This window comes from Ranitomeya imitator, chromosome 4 (genome assembly GCF_032444005.1).
Source record: "Ranitomeya imitator isolate aRanImi1 chromosome 4, aRanImi1.pri, whole genome shotgun sequence".
In the NCBI taxonomy this organism is placed as follows: Eukaryota; Metazoa; Chordata; class Amphibia; order Anura; family Dendrobatidae; genus Ranitomeya; species Ranitomeya imitator.
This window is the reverse complement of record NC_091285.1, coordinates 660,301,339-660,316,713: the sequence shown is the minus strand read 5'-3', so window position 1 is coordinate 660,316,713 and position 15,375 is coordinate 660,301,339. Positions and strand designations below refer to the sequence as shown.

The window sequence follows — 15,375 nt, the reverse complement described above, 5'->3', positions numbered from 1 at the left end:
ATAGTGGAGGTGCACTGATAGTGGAGATGTACTGATAGTGGAGATGTACTGATAGTGGAGATGTACTGATAGTGGAGATGTACTGATAGTGGAGATGCACTGATAGTGGAGGTGTACTGATAGTGGAGGTGCACTGATAGTGGAGGTGCACTGATAGTGGAGGTGTACTGATAGTGGAGATGTACTGATAGTGGAGATGTACTGATAGTGGAGATGTACTGATAGTGGAGATGCACTGATAGTGGAGGTGTACTGTTAGTGGAGGTGCACTGATAGTGGAGGTGCACTGATAGTGGAGGTGTACTGTTAGTGGAGGTGCACTGATAGTGGAGGTGCACTGATAGTGGAGGTGCACTGATAGTGGAGGTGCACTGATAGTGGAGGTGCACTGATAGTGGAGGTGCACTGATAGTGGAGGTGCACTGATAGTGGAGGTGCACTGATAGTGGAGGTGTACTGATAGTGGAGGTGCACTGATAGTGGAGGTGCACTGATAGTGGAGGTGCACTGATAGTGCAGGTGTACTGATAGTGGAGGTGCACTGATAGTGGAGGTGCACTGATAGTGGAGGTGCACTGATAGTGGAGGTGTACTGATAGTGGAGGTGTACTGATAGTGGAGGTGCACTGATATTGGAGGTGTACTGATAGTGAAGGGTTACTGGTAGTGGAGATGCACTAATAGTGGAGGTGTACTGATAGTGGAGCTGTACTGATAGTGGTGTACGGATAGTGGAGGTGTACAGATATTGGAGGTGTACTGATAGTGGAGGTTCACTGGTAGTGGAGATGCACTGATATTGGAGGTGTACTGATAGAGGAGGTTCACTGGTAGTGGAGGTGTACTGATAGTGGAGGTTCACTGGTAGTGGAGATGCCCTGATAGTGGAGATGCACTGATAGTGGAGGTGTACTGATAGTGGAGGTGCACTGATAGTGGAGGTGTACTGATAGTGGAGTTGTACTGATATTGGAGGTGTACTGATAGTGGAGGTGTACTGATAGTGGAGGTGCACTGACAGTGGAGGTGTACTGACAGTGGAGGTGTACTGATAGTGGAGGTGAACTGATAGTGGGGATGCACTGATAGTGGAGGTGAACTGATAGTGGAGGTATACTGATATTGGAGGAGCACTGTTAGTGGAGGTTCACTGGTAGTGGAGATGCACTGATAGTGGAGGTGTACTGTTAGTGGAGGTGTGCTGATAGTGGAGCTGTACTGGTAGTGGAGGTGCACTGATAGTGGAGGTGTACTGATAGTGGAGGTGCACTGATAGTGGAGGTGTGCTGATAGTGGAGGTGTACTGATAGTGGAGGTGTACTGATATTGGAGGTGTACTGATAGTGGAGGTGCACTGATAGTGGAGGTATACTGATAGTGGGGATGCCCTGATAGTGGAGGTGTACTGATAGTGGAGGTGTACTGATAGGGAAGGTGTACTGATAGTGGAGGTGCACTGATAGTGGAGGTGTACTGATAGTGGAGGTGCACTGATAGTGGAGGTGTGCTGATAGTGGAGGTGAACTGATAGTGGAGGTGTACTGATATTGGAGGAGCACTGATAGTGGAGGTTCACTTGTAGTGGAGATGCACTGATAGTGGAGGTGTACTGATAGTGGAGGTGTGCTGATAGTGGAGCTGTACTGGTAGTGGAGGTGCACTGATAGTGGAGGTCTACTGATAGTGGAGGTGCACTGATAGTGGAGGTGTACTGATAGTGGAGGTGTACTGATAGTGGAGGTGTACTGATAGTGGAGGTGTACTGATATTGGAGGTGTACTGATATTGGAGGTGCACTGATAGTGGAGGTGTACTGATAGTGGGGATGCACTGATAGTGGAGGTGTACTGATAGTGGAGGTGTACTGATATTGGAGGTGTACTGGCCAGTAGTACTGTTATGATCAGGTGGCCTTGGAGCAGCATGAAATGACCTTCGCTGGAGTAGTGGTAACTATACTGACCGCAAACCCTGAACCTATCACTGCAACTAGAAGTAGCCGTGGGGTGTGCCTAACCAGACCTAGACACCTCGACACAGCCTAAGGACTAAATATCCCTAAAGATGGAAATAGGAAAACTCTCTTGCCTCAGAGTAGACCCCCAAAGGATAGGTAGCCCCCCACAAATAATGACTGTGAGTAGGAGAGGAAAAGACACACGCAGACAGAAAACAGGGATAAGCAAAGGAGGCCACTTCTACCTAGATAGGAAAGGATAGTACAGGATACTATGCGGTCAGCATAAAACACTACAAAATATCCACAGCAGAAAAATACAAAAACTCCACCACCTAACTAAAGATGTGGAGAGTATATCTGCGACTCCAGCGAGTCCAACTAGACTGAGAAAAACATCAGGCACAGTCTAGCAGGAACAAAATAGAAACAAGATAAGCACAGAAAATAAACACACAGCAGTGTGTCTAAAAAAAAGAAGCAAACACTTATCTTAGCTGAATTGGCAGCAAGCAGGACAGGCCAGGCAGAGGACCAACACTTCCAAAGGAACATTGACTACTGTCAAGGACTAATGAGTCCTGCACAGCTAAATACCCCAGTCAGAAATGCAATTAGCAAAAACACCTGTCCAAGACTGCTGCTCAGGAACAACTGCATTACCATCAACAACCACCGGAGGGAGCCCAAGAGCAGAATTCACAACACCTCTCCACATTATCATGTGCAGTCCCCTTTTAACCCCCTCCCCACATCATGTGCAGTCCCCTTTAACCCCCCTCTCCACATTATCATGTGCAGTCCCCCTTTGTCCCCCTCCCCACATCATCATGTGCAGTCCCCTTTAACCCCCTCTCCACATTATCATGTGCAGTCCCCATTTATCCCCCTCCCCACATCATCATGTGCAGTCTGTTGTGAATTCTGCTCTTGGGCTCCCTCCGGTGGTTATGAGTGGTAGTGCTGCTGTCTTTGGATCACAGCATTTATCAGGTGTGTCCACTTGCAATTTGGACTGGGCTATTTAGTCTTGCTTGATCCTTTAGTCAGTGCCAGTTGCCCATTGTTTTTGGAGGATTCACATCCCTGACTGGTCTCTCCTGTTTTGCTGTTCCTTTCTACAAAGATAAGTTCTGGCTTTGTTTTTGCTGTCCACATGCTGTGGGCCTTATAGTTCTGTGCATTTTCATGTTTTGTCTTGTCCAGCTTTGTCTGTGTAAGGATTTTTTGCAGCCAAGCTGTATCTCTGGAGATGTCCTATTCTTTCTTTTTATCTAGAAAGGCCTCCTTTGCTAAATCCTGATTTCAGTCTGCGTATGTCATTTCCCTCTCCTCTCACAGTCAATATTTGTGGGGGGCTGTCTGTTATGACCTGGTGGTAAGGACGGCAAGCCAGCAAGATTTTCTCTGCCTGATCCACTGAATTAGGTTCATCATAAAGCAATCCGAGCGCCAGAAAAAACGCATCAACATCACGCAATGCCGGATCTCCTGGCGCAAGGGAAAATGCCCAGTCTTGAGGGTCGCCACGTAACAAAGAAATAATGATTTTCACTTGTTAAACAGGGTCACCTGAGGAGCGAGGTTTCAAAGCAAGAAACAATTTACAATTATTTTTGAAATTCAGAAACTTAGATCTATCCCCAAAAAACAAATCAGGAATAGGAATCCTAGGCTCTAACATCGGATTCTGAACCACAAAATCTTGAATGTTTTGTACCCTTGCAGTGAGATTATTCATACAAGAGGACAGACCTTGAATGTCCATATCTACACCTGTATCCTAAACCACCCAGAGGTAAAGGGGAAAAGAGAGACAAAACACACTGCAAAGAAAAAAAATGGTCTCAGAACTTCTCTTATCCCTCTATTGAGATGCATTAATACTTTGGGCCACCTGTACTGTTATGACCTGGTGGTAAGGACAATAATGGACCTAGTGGTTAAGAGCACACGGAATGACCTGATAGTTACTAATAATATAGGACGAGCTCTGAGACGTGGGAACTCTGCTGACCGCAATCCCTAATCCTATCACACACACTAGAAATAGCCGTGGATTGCTCCTAACGCTCCCTATGCAACTCGACACAGCCTAAGAAACTAGCTAGCCCTAGAGATAGAAAAATAAAGCCTACCTTGCCTCAGAGAAATTCCCCAAAGGAAAAGGCAGCCCCCACATATAATGACTGTGAGTAAAGATGAAAATTACAAACACAGAGATGAAATAGATTTAGCAAAGTGAGGCCCGACTTACTGAACAGACAGAGGATAGGAAAGGTAACTTTGCGGTCAGCACAAAAACCTACAAAAAGACCACGCAGAGGGCGCAAAAAGACCCTCCGCACCGACTCACGGTGCGGAGGCGCTCCCCCTGCGTCCCAGAGCTTCCAGCAAGCAAAACAAAAATCAAAATAGCAAGCTGGACAGAAAAATAGCAATCCAGAGAAAAACAAGCAGGAACTTAGCTTCAGCTGGGAAGACAGGTCAAAAGAACGATCCAGGAGAGAACTAGACCAATACTGGAATATTGACAGGTGGCATGGAGCAATGATCTAAGTGGAGTTAAATAGAGCAGCCAGCTAACGAATTAACCTCGTCACCTGTAGAAGGAAACTCAGAAGCCGCAGCTCCACTCACAACCACCAGAGGAAGCCCATGGACAGAACCAGCCGAAGTACCATTCATGACCACATGAGGGAGCTTGACAACAGAATTCACAACAGCTGTCTATCCTTTGGGGATTTTCTCTGAGGCAAGATAGTTTTCCCGTTTCTATCTTTAGGGGAAGTTAGTCCTTAGGCTGTGTCGAGGTGTCTAGGGAGTGTTAGGCACATCCCACGGCTACTTCTAGTTGCGGTGCTAAGTTCTGGGTCTGCGGTCAGTACAGGTACCACCTTCTCCAGAATACGTCACATGCTGCTCCTAGGCCACCAGATCATAACAGCAGTCCCCCTTTAACACCCTCCCCACATCATAATGTGCAGTCCCCTTTAACCCCCTCTACACATTATCATGTGCAGTCCCCCTTTATCCCCCTCCCCACATCATCATGTGCAGTCCCCTTTAACCCCCCTCTCCACATTATCATGTGCAGTCCCCCTTTAACCCCCTCTCCACATCATCATGTGCAGTCCCCCTTTAACACCCTCCCCACATCATCATGTGCAGTCCCCCTTTAACCTCTCCTCTCCACATTATCATGTGCAGTCCCCCTTTAACCCCCTCTCCACATCATCATGTGCAGTCCCCCTTTAACACCCTCCCCACATTATCATGTGCAGTCATTTTTGGGAGCGTGTCATACCGGGGTGGCGTGTTCAGGAAGAGAAGCTGCCATCTTCAGTCGTGAGCCGGCTAGACTGTATTTGGCTGCAGTCTGGACCTGGAAGGAGCCCATTCAGTCTAGTCTAGGCTCAGCCGAAGACGGAGAGAGCAGGAGCTGCACAGCCATCAAGGTAAGACGGCCATACACAGCTCTGGGAAAGCTCCTGGGTCCGGTGCTGACGTGTGCGCAGTAGCGCACACCACTTTGCTGCACGATGGGGCCCGATGAACAGTAGCACATAAGCGGGGCCCTGGACCTGTGGGCCCCTCTGTGTACTGCTGTTCACCGGGCCCCATACAGCAGGAAGGGCAGTAATGCCCTGATGGCGGCCCTGAGTGTGGGGTCCGTGGAAATAATCATCCAAGACCATCTTCACATGCATAAGGTATCCGTTCGCTGGGTTCCCTGGCTGCTCACACCTTTCCAGAAGCAGGAACGAGCCGAATGCTCTCAGGCTCTATTGACGATGTGCCATGAAAACAGATTGATCACACAGGACGAATGCTGGGTCCATCACTATGATCCTGAGACGGCCGTATCTCGCTGTAGTGTGACTCCGGCCTAAAGTCCAGTCGATGCAATGGAAGAATCGTGACTCACCGCCTCCAAAGAAGGCACATGTCCAACCCTTGGCAGGCAAGGTCATGCTCACAGTATTTTGGGACCATACGGAGAAGTATTGATGATAGCAAAGGGCACCATGATCACTGGGGAATACTGTGCTTCACTGTTGCGAAAACTGCGGGAGGCCATCAAAATCAAGAGTTGTGTCCGCCTTCTGCAAGACAATGCACCAGTTCACAACTCACATGTTGCCCAAATGGAAGCATGCTCCTGTGGCTTTGAAATTCTACCACATCCTCCTTATTAACCCGACCTTGCACCATCGGACTTCCACCTCCTTCCAACAATGACGTTATTTTTGAAGGACAAGCATTTTCCAGATGATGAAGGCCTAATTTTCGAAGTCACAAAGTGGCTTTTGGAGCAACCTGTCAACTTCTATAAGCGAGGTGTTCACAGATGGGACAAGTGTGTGTCCCTAGGTGGCAGGTATGCGGAGAAGGACTTAAAACTGTGCCAAACTTCATTGCTCTCAGTCCGCAGGAAGTGGGTCAGGGCAAATCTTCAATGAACGCCCCTTTTACTGTATGGAGTGGTGGTGGGGGAAGCACAAGGCCTAATATGTAAGGTACTTGCTCCCCAAGTAACCCGCAGTCCAATTACAACACAGCCAATTTAATATTCAGATCCAGACCGTCCTGGAGACCCGAGCCCGGGGTCAGACATATAAAAGCTGGATTACACGAAAGCCATAATTCATTTCTCCTCTTCCCAAGGAAACAAAAGAGCATCTGGGTATTTTCTGTTATTTCTCCCTTTTTTCATATTACAATTTTTAGCATATTTGTGTGTGGTGTTCTTTTTAGATCTTTTCTTGTAAGCATTGTATATTTTTATATTAAAGTGGAACCTGGAACCAAAATACAGTGTATGGCGCCGGAACACCACAGCGCCACTTATAGTTTAGTGGGTATTCTTAGGTACTGCAGCTCAGTTGAGTAAGAGCTGAGCTGCAGTACCAGAGAACGGCCACTACTCAGTGTATGGAGCTGTGGTTTTCCAGATCACTGGGACATCTATTCACATCACAACCACTGGCAGAACACTTATAGATACATAAAGCATAAATATCTCCCAGCAGAGTATCACAAAAATATACTTTTTTTTTGGTGTCACTTAAAGATAATGTGTTGTCAGAATATGACCTATTGTTATATCAGGTTTTTGTGTTACACATATTTTTTTTTATCTTGGCAATGTTTTTCTTTTATATCATAATCTTTATTAAAAGCAAAAAAAAGGGTAATCTTGTAGTTTTCACACCAACCACTGGGGCTACTTTAGACTATAACTTCCTGTGGTTTCAAGAGGAGTTTTCAGAAGTCTCATTCAGTACCAGCAGAGGAAGAATTACAATGACAGGTAACACCTGTATACACAGCTGAAAACACAGGATCCACCTGTCACAATTGGTAATGCCACAGCTATCCTCCTCCCTTCACAATGACCTTCACACATGCTCATTAAATGCTTCAATAAAACAGACAGGGTCGGAATCTGTACCTTGTGACTATGTACACATGTTGTTTCCTGAAACTGCAAATTTCAAGATTTCAATTTTTTTTAAATAGCTTGTGAGGAAAATAAAAAAAGCAAAAAATTAAAAAAAATGTATCTTTAGCACAAAAAACTTGATGTACACAATTTAGTAATTTTTTGATGATACATTCCCTTTGAGAGGAAAGATAAGGAAGGGCACATCTGTAGAGTATGGCAGAAGCCGAGCCAGCTGAGTTGTTTGATGTTGCAATATTACGCTGCCACCTAGTGGCCCCAGGGCCAGTCTGCTGTCTTAGGCAGCAATATTTACTTTAGTATCTCCACGCTGCCCTATGGCAGCATTACACGTGGCAGTCACTGACCGTCCTCTTCGCTAGGAGGAGCGGTGCAGGAATGAGCCGCGGGAGTTAATGCAGCTGGCACCAGATACTGACACTTCTTCATCAGGACCTCACCGTGCATGTACTGTAGCACTAGATCTCAAGAACTAGAGGCAGATCACTGACAGGAGAGTGACCTGTCAATCACTGACAGGAGACAAGTGGTGGGCGTGGATGGGAGGCAGCAAAGCTGTAAATGAAGTGCCCGCCCCCGAGGTGCTGGTGGCTCATTTGCATAATAATAGAATTTCTCCTAAACCCAGATTTGTAAACTAAAGCTATAGGTGCAATAAGTATCACGTAAATGCCATTAGTTTGGGCTATAAAATCCAGATGACAGGTTCCCTGTAAAAATATATTTACAAAAAATGTAAAGTTTACGATCCCAACCTGTGGAAAAAAAAAAACATGCAATAGATTTTTGGAAATTTGTTTTAATTCCTTCAAATTCAGCATTTGTGACTTAATAAACCACATGGAAAAGTGACAATTCTCTTGATGTTGCTGTAGATGAGGAAGAAATCTTCATAACAAAGAGAACATGAGGCCGGTGGGCAGCAGCAGAGTGAGGACGGCGGTGACGCTCACTTCCACTCTGTGTCCCGAGTTCTTTTCTGAAACAGACAGTAATCGAGTTTATATAATGGCATCAGTGATGTCATATCAATTTCAGTCATTACTGATACTGACCATACGGTTTACATTGCCTTATATATATATATATATATATATATATATATATATATATATATATATATATATATATATATATATATATATATATATATACACATACTGCTACTGGAACCCATGTAGTGGTTGGATGACATTGTTATATCAAAACCCGGTTTCATGAGGGTAATTTTTCTCCAACTAGAACTGGTGCGAATCAATTCACAGGACCATGTCCAGCGTCTGTGTCAGTAATTTGTGGCCACCGGACAAGAGCCAAGAAAACAACTTATTACCTCCCTGCATCTGTGGTTCTTCAATTTGGAGGGCTATGTAGGGGGCTATTATACTATTTGGAGGGCTATGTGTGAGCCATTATACTTTTTGGAGGGCTATGTGGTGGCCATTATACTGTTTGGAGAGTTATTGGGGGGTCATTATACTGTTTGGAGGGCTATATAGGAGCCATTATACTTTTGAGGGCTATGTGGGGGCCATTATACTGTTTTGAGGGCTATGTGGGGGCCATTATACCGTTTTGAGGGCTATGTGGGGGACATTCCACTGTTTGGAGAGCTATTGGGGGGTCATTATACTGTTTGAGGGCTATATTTGAGCCATTATACTGTTTTGAGGGCTATGTGGGGGCCATTATACTGTTTTGAGGGCTATGTGGGGGCCATTATACTGTTTTGAGGGCTATGTGGGGGCCATTATACTGTTTTGAGGGCTATGTGGGGGCCATTATACTATGTTGAGGGCTATGTGGGGGCCATTATACTGTTTTGAGGGCTATGTGGGGGCCATTCTAGTGTATGCAAGCACCTTTATAATGTGGAGGTTCGTGTGGTGGCCATCATACTGTGTGGTAATGTTGTGATGCTGCAAATATGCTTTTTGTATGGGGAGCCATTATATTGTTTGGATGACTAGTGGGGGCCATTATACAGTGTGGAGGGTTGTGCTGGAGCATCATACTGTGTGGAGGTGTGGGGGCCATTATACTGTATGGAGAGCCACTATACTGTATGGAGGGCTCTGTGGGGGTCATCATAATGTGTGAAGTGCTGTGTGGGTTCTATCATTCTGTCTGGGGGCCATTATTCTGTATAGAGGGCCATTATGCTGTATGGAGGGCTCTGTGGGCAATCATATTGTGTGGAGGGCTGTGTTGGAGTCACAGTTTAGGCATCATGCTGTGTTGAGGTCACCATATTTTGCACGTGATGTACTGGGGGGAACTTTTGGTGGCATCATACGTAACAGATCATTGAAAGGGTAATCTAGTTGCTTCAATAGGAGGAAAGTCTTTTTGTAAGGACTGCAAAGTCGTGAGTTATGCTCTCCTGTGACCCCGCCAAATATTCTTTTTTCTTTGTGGGGGAAACCCAAGTAGGCCTTCTTCTATGTGCCCCATGATTTCTTTGTATGCCCCTGACATTGCGCCATCAAAAGACAAGCCCCAGGTGCTGGAAGGTAGGAGGTAGTTCTCAGGGGTCCCATTCAGCGACCACAGAATACTGACATAGTCAATAGACCGGGTCCAGCAAAATCGATTCGCACCAACTCTACCTCCGACCTAAAGGGGGTAAAATCCACCCATCATAGACAACAGCTGAGTAGAATAAACCAGTGGTCACACTTTATGAATGAGGAAGGTGGAACATTCCATGGATTTCATGCAGGTATGAAGTAAGAATTCTAACACGACCATTAACAATGGGTGGGTTCATTTTAATTCTGTTCAAACCTGGAAATTGAGTGACGACTAGTAACTTTAATTGGATGGTGCATCCTAAACCATACTTGTAGAGTCTTCTCATGTCAAATGGAGTATCTACATGTGACATCTCAACCCTACTGTCTCCACCTTCTCCCTGTGCCCTAAATCCTGCAAATTACAGCCATGAATTCAGGCTTGAACTACAGACTTTGTGCTTAGGTGATTGTCAAGAAGTTCTTCTTTCAAGTCCATTAACAAGGAAATGTTATGTTTAAAAGCATATAATATGCATCTAATTAATATTTGTACTCATACTAACTATTTTAGTCGTCTAAGATAGGTTTGATAATATAGGAAGGGGAGTGTTAAAAAATGGGAAGGATTCATAGAAAAAGTAAAAAGGGGCCTTGTGAAAACCACATCAATTTTAAACACCTGGAAAGAAGGAATTGGATTCATTCCTCATGCCCTTGTTTGGGGGATCTGTTGAGTTGGGGATCCCTTGTACCGGTTCTCCACAATTTTGGTCTGGACTTCCATTTTCCAGAATTCCCACAGAAGACTCTTGGTCTGTTTCCTAAGTTACATTTGATTATCGTAAGTCACAGGTTGTTGATTTTCCTGGGGTAAAATGATCTTTTGGTTTGTTCATAAGATCATCATTCTCGGCAGCTCATCGTCTCATGTAAACAGGACCTGTGCTGCCCGGAACAAGGCAGCCTATTGCAGATCATCCGGTGTGCATCATTAAGCATGGTCTACAGGCTACGATTAGTAAATAGTCACCAATTGGCAGTCGTTTCATGCCGCTAATCAGTTTATCTAAACCCACTCTACAGAAGCCCACCTGGTTATTATGGTGGACCACTGGTGGACAAGCTGTGAGGAGCTTATTTTCAGGGGACTACACTTTTTTCACTTTCAGATGAAAAGGGTCCTTGGGCAAATTTCAATTTTGGGAAGAAAAAATGTATTAATCCCTTGACACCCCAGTTGGATGTTGATCCAGAAGATCATCCGGGGGGCGCAATGCAGAGTATGGAGGATCAGTATCAGTCCTGCAGGCGAGTATGATTTTTTTCCCCTCCCTTAATTATGGGTTACCCATTATAAAGGCTCCAAAGCAAATCTCCCCTAATACATGTAGATCAGGAGAACAGACTGTCAGTCATTACATGTCTCACACTGGTAACACCCCCTTTCATTTCAATTACAATAATCTCTGTAGGCAGATTCTCACGGAGATCTATCTCCCACCCATAGATCTTAACAGCTCATTTCAATATTAAGAAAAATATGAATTTCTTTGGAATAAAATATCAGATTGCAGATATCAAGGTATCATTTTCTTCAGCTTTCTATAACCTACATGCCCATATAAATTCTCTTAGGAGGATTGATTCTATTGACAGGTTCCCTTTAACCTCTTATCAACATATGACATACAGGTACATCATATGCTGGATCCCTGACTTTGATGCAGGCTCGCACGTCGAGCCTGCATTTTTTCACGACACATAATGACTGATTTAATCAGCCATCATGTCCCTCTAAAAGCTGAGGGTGGAATGCAATAAGAAGTGATCAAAACATTGTGTCTACCCCTCAAGGCGCAAAAAATAAGCCCCACTGAGCCCCATATCCCAAAAAATGAAAACATTACGGATCTTGGAATATGGCAACGAACGCAAAGATTTTTTTTTTTTTTTTACATATTTGTGATTTTTTTTTTTCACCACTTAAATAAAAAAACTATACATGTTTGGTATCTGTGTACTTGTACTGACCTGGAGAATCATATTGCCAGGTCAATTTTACCATGTAGTGAACATCGTAAATAAAAAAAAAAAACCAAAAACAATTGTGGAATTGCACTTTCATTGTAATTTCAACGCATTTGAATTTTTTTTCCTGGTTTCCAATACATACTGTCTATTGTAAAAGCAATGAAGTCATTCAAAAGTACAACTCGTCCCACAAAAAAAGCCTTAATATGGCTATATTGATGGAAAAATAAAAAAATTATTGCAAGAAGGGGAGGAAAAAAAACAAAAAGGAAAAATGAAAAACGGCCATGGTATGAAGGAGATTAAAGTCAAGTTCCCAGGACTTCCCAAGAAAGCCCACCAAAAATGCTCAGGAATGCCCACAAAACAGCATCTTCATAAGGGATTTTGCTAAGGAATTGCCCCATTCATGATCGCAGGAGTGTCATGACAAAATGGAAAGAATTGGTTTGCTCTATTTTTTCCTGTATCTTCACAAATTGGTATATTAGTGGCTATGGAGATAGAAAAAAATAGATATAAGTTCTTGCTCTTGGAACGCACTGATGAAAAAACAGCAATGAAAAAAATTGCTGCGTAATGATTCGAACAATCGGTCATTTTCCGATGACTCATTCTCCTTAATAGAAACAATAGTTGACCGGGAAGTCTCATCCATTAGTAGATGGAATGACAGTGAGTATGGAGTAAAGGATGTGTCGGCTCATGATATTATATGTAATATTAGTGACTGGCATTCTACTTGGATGATGATGGAGATGATGTCTAGAAGAGGTGAGTTTCCACGTTATTGAGTTCTTGTAGGCTCTAGGCCTCTCGACTTTTAATGCCATGCACTGTAGGATAAGAGTAGGCATGCCATTACCTGTCACGGTAATCTCCTTGGTCATTGTGTGATGCCCATGTTTATTTTGAGAAGTACAGCTATAACCTCCGCTATATTCTTTTTGGACGGCCAAAATAGTAACGACACTGGAATCATGTGAGTAAAGTACACTGGTTGTGGGTGTCGGGATTTGCCAGCTATACGTTGGACGTGGTACGCCTTGTGCCACACAAGTCAAGGTCAAGTTTTCACCTTCCGGCACGCTTGTTGATGGCTTCACGTTAATACTTAATACTTTAGGCTTGACTAGAAATAAACAGTAGATCACATAATATTAATAATGATCCTAGTGTTGTCGAGATATGTATCACAGATAATATAGTGTAGGACCAGGGCATAGCATTAGGTGGTGTCAACATAAAAATACCATAATAGTTTGGGGCCCCATTTACAGATTTTACACTGGGGTCCAAGAGCTTCAAGTTATACTTTTATGTTAGTACTTTATTTGTTTGTGGGCTTTACTTCGAGAGCTAATAAAAGCCTTAGGGAGCCCAAACTGACCATTTTTGATTGGTTATGTCCTACCTCTTGGCTTATTTTTACCTGCGAGTACGATTTGCCGGCTCCGAGTGACCGTCCCATGCTTATTCTGAGCAGTGCAGGAGTAATTCCCTTCGTGTTTCTTCTTTATGCCCCATATTTTGATTTCATGCTTGTTTGGAGACAGTTCTACCTCACTGTTTAGTTTGGGCCAGGTCACAACGGGGTCAGGGAATCCACTGGTTATGCAGGACATAGTTATATTGTCACCTTCAAACACATCCATGGATGGTTCCACCTTGATGTCCGATATTTTAGGCTGAACTTTAAAAAGTAAAAATAGACACAAAAAAATGTGTTAATACATAAAAGGAAACTGGGTCGGATTATCACGAGGGCCTATATAGGTAAGGTAAAGAGACCACCAAATGTGTCCTACCTTGAACTTCAAGGTAGGACCATGTGAGATCCCATCTGGCTAATGGAAATACCTAGAAGTCCAATGGAGGACTATGTGAGGTCCTGTGTGGCTGATGGAAGTAACTAGTAGTCCAACAGAGGACAATATAATACCTTATTTGACTGCTGGAAGTAACTAGAAGTCCAAGGGAGTGAGATCCTATGTAACTAATGGTAGCACTAAAACATCAAAGGGAGAACAATGTGAGATCCCATCTGGCTGATGGAAGTACCTAAAAGTCAAATGGAGGACCATGTGAGGTCCCATCTGCCTGATGGAAGTACCTAGAAGTCCAAGGGATGACCATGCGAGATCCCATCTGGCTCATGGAATTATTTAGGACTTCAAAGGTCAATCAGCCAGATAGGATCTCAAAAAATGTACCGTAAGTGGGTTGTCCAGGATTAGCAAAACATCCTGCTTTCCTTTTTCTCATGTCTATGAACAGTGTCAGAAATTTAAATCAATTTCCTCCCTCTAGTTGATTCCCTTAAAGGGAAAAGCGATTAAAACAGTGTACCGCCAAAAGGTATCAATAACAATTACAGTACATCCAGCAAAAATAAAGCTCTCACGTAGTTCCAGAAATGGAAGAATGAAAACGTTCTAGTTCTCAGAAAATGGTGCCACAAACCAATTTTTTTTTTACAAAGTTCACATTTTTTTTAACCGCTAAAATATATATTAAACCTATACAAGTTTGGTATTGTGGGAATCGAACTGATCTGGAGAACAATGGTACCAGGTCATTTTTACTGTCGTGAAATACAAAACCAATATCAGAGTACATTATATGGTAAAGTTTCATCCAAAAAACTTATCCTACAACACACAAGCTTGCATAGGGCTACAGTATGTTGATGGAAAAATTATAAAAAATTATGACTCTTGGAAAAATAGGAAGAAATACTGAAAGCACAAAAAATGACCCGTTCTGAAGGCTTTGTTTTATTCTAAATTTTGGCATAAAAAAGGATTTTTATGAAGTAATTAAAGAACCTATGCACCGCCCGCTCGTACATTGCTGCTGCTCCAGTGCTTCCTGTTGACCTTTACTGCAGTAATGTCATCCTCGTCTAGTCATGTGACTGCTGCCTGCAGCCAATCACTGGCGATCTCATTAAGGCTGTATATGGAGGCATCTCTGCTGAGGCCAATGACCACAGCGATCACATACATGCATAGCTAAGTATGCTGATGGAGACCACCAAAGAGGCGGTGCTGGTGCGGTGGGCGATTTAACAAGTGACTCTATTTATTTTATACCAAACCATAGAATGCTCCTGAGGTCCAACTGGTGGTGATGGAAGGCAGCCATCTTTTACCTCTATGCCTCCAGCCATTCTCAACATATATAAAGAAATGAATTAGCATAGGATTTGGGGGTGAAAAATGACATTTTCCACAAAATAGGACACCTTCATTAATATTGCATCTCTTGTGAAGAATAAATAAGTAGAAGATGCATACTTGCCAACAGTCCCCAATTTTGCTTTCAATTTTCAAAAGTGGTGGGATTTAACAAAACCATGACCAAGAATGGTGGTTTGGGGGAGTTATTGAATACTTGGGAGC

The 15,375-nt window shown here is 43.6% G+C and overlaps 1 protein-coding gene across 2 annotated transcripts in view; it reads right to left on the bottom strand.

The window, feature by feature from the left end:
* Positions 1–8,205: 8,205 nt before the first annotated feature.
* The window catches only part of LOC138677169 (limbic system-associated membrane protein-like), a 64,112-nt gene continuing 56,942 nt past the window's right edge, over positions 8,206–15,375 (bottom strand). The window contains exons 6-8 of one of the 2 annotated variants that reach the window (XM_069767082.1): positions 13,404–13,664; positions 12,837–13,103; positions 8,206–8,403 (exon numbers count right to left, since the gene is read on the bottom strand). In XM_069767082.1, the coding sequence (XP_069623183.1) occupies positions 8,315–8,403; positions 12,837–13,103; positions 13,404–13,664 (617 nt within the window). In that variant the 3' untranslated portion in view covers positions 8,206–8,314. The remainder of the gene's footprint in view (positions 8,404–12,836; positions 13,104–13,403; positions 13,665–15,375) is intronic. The other variant, XM_069767083.1, reaches the window with a different exon arrangement.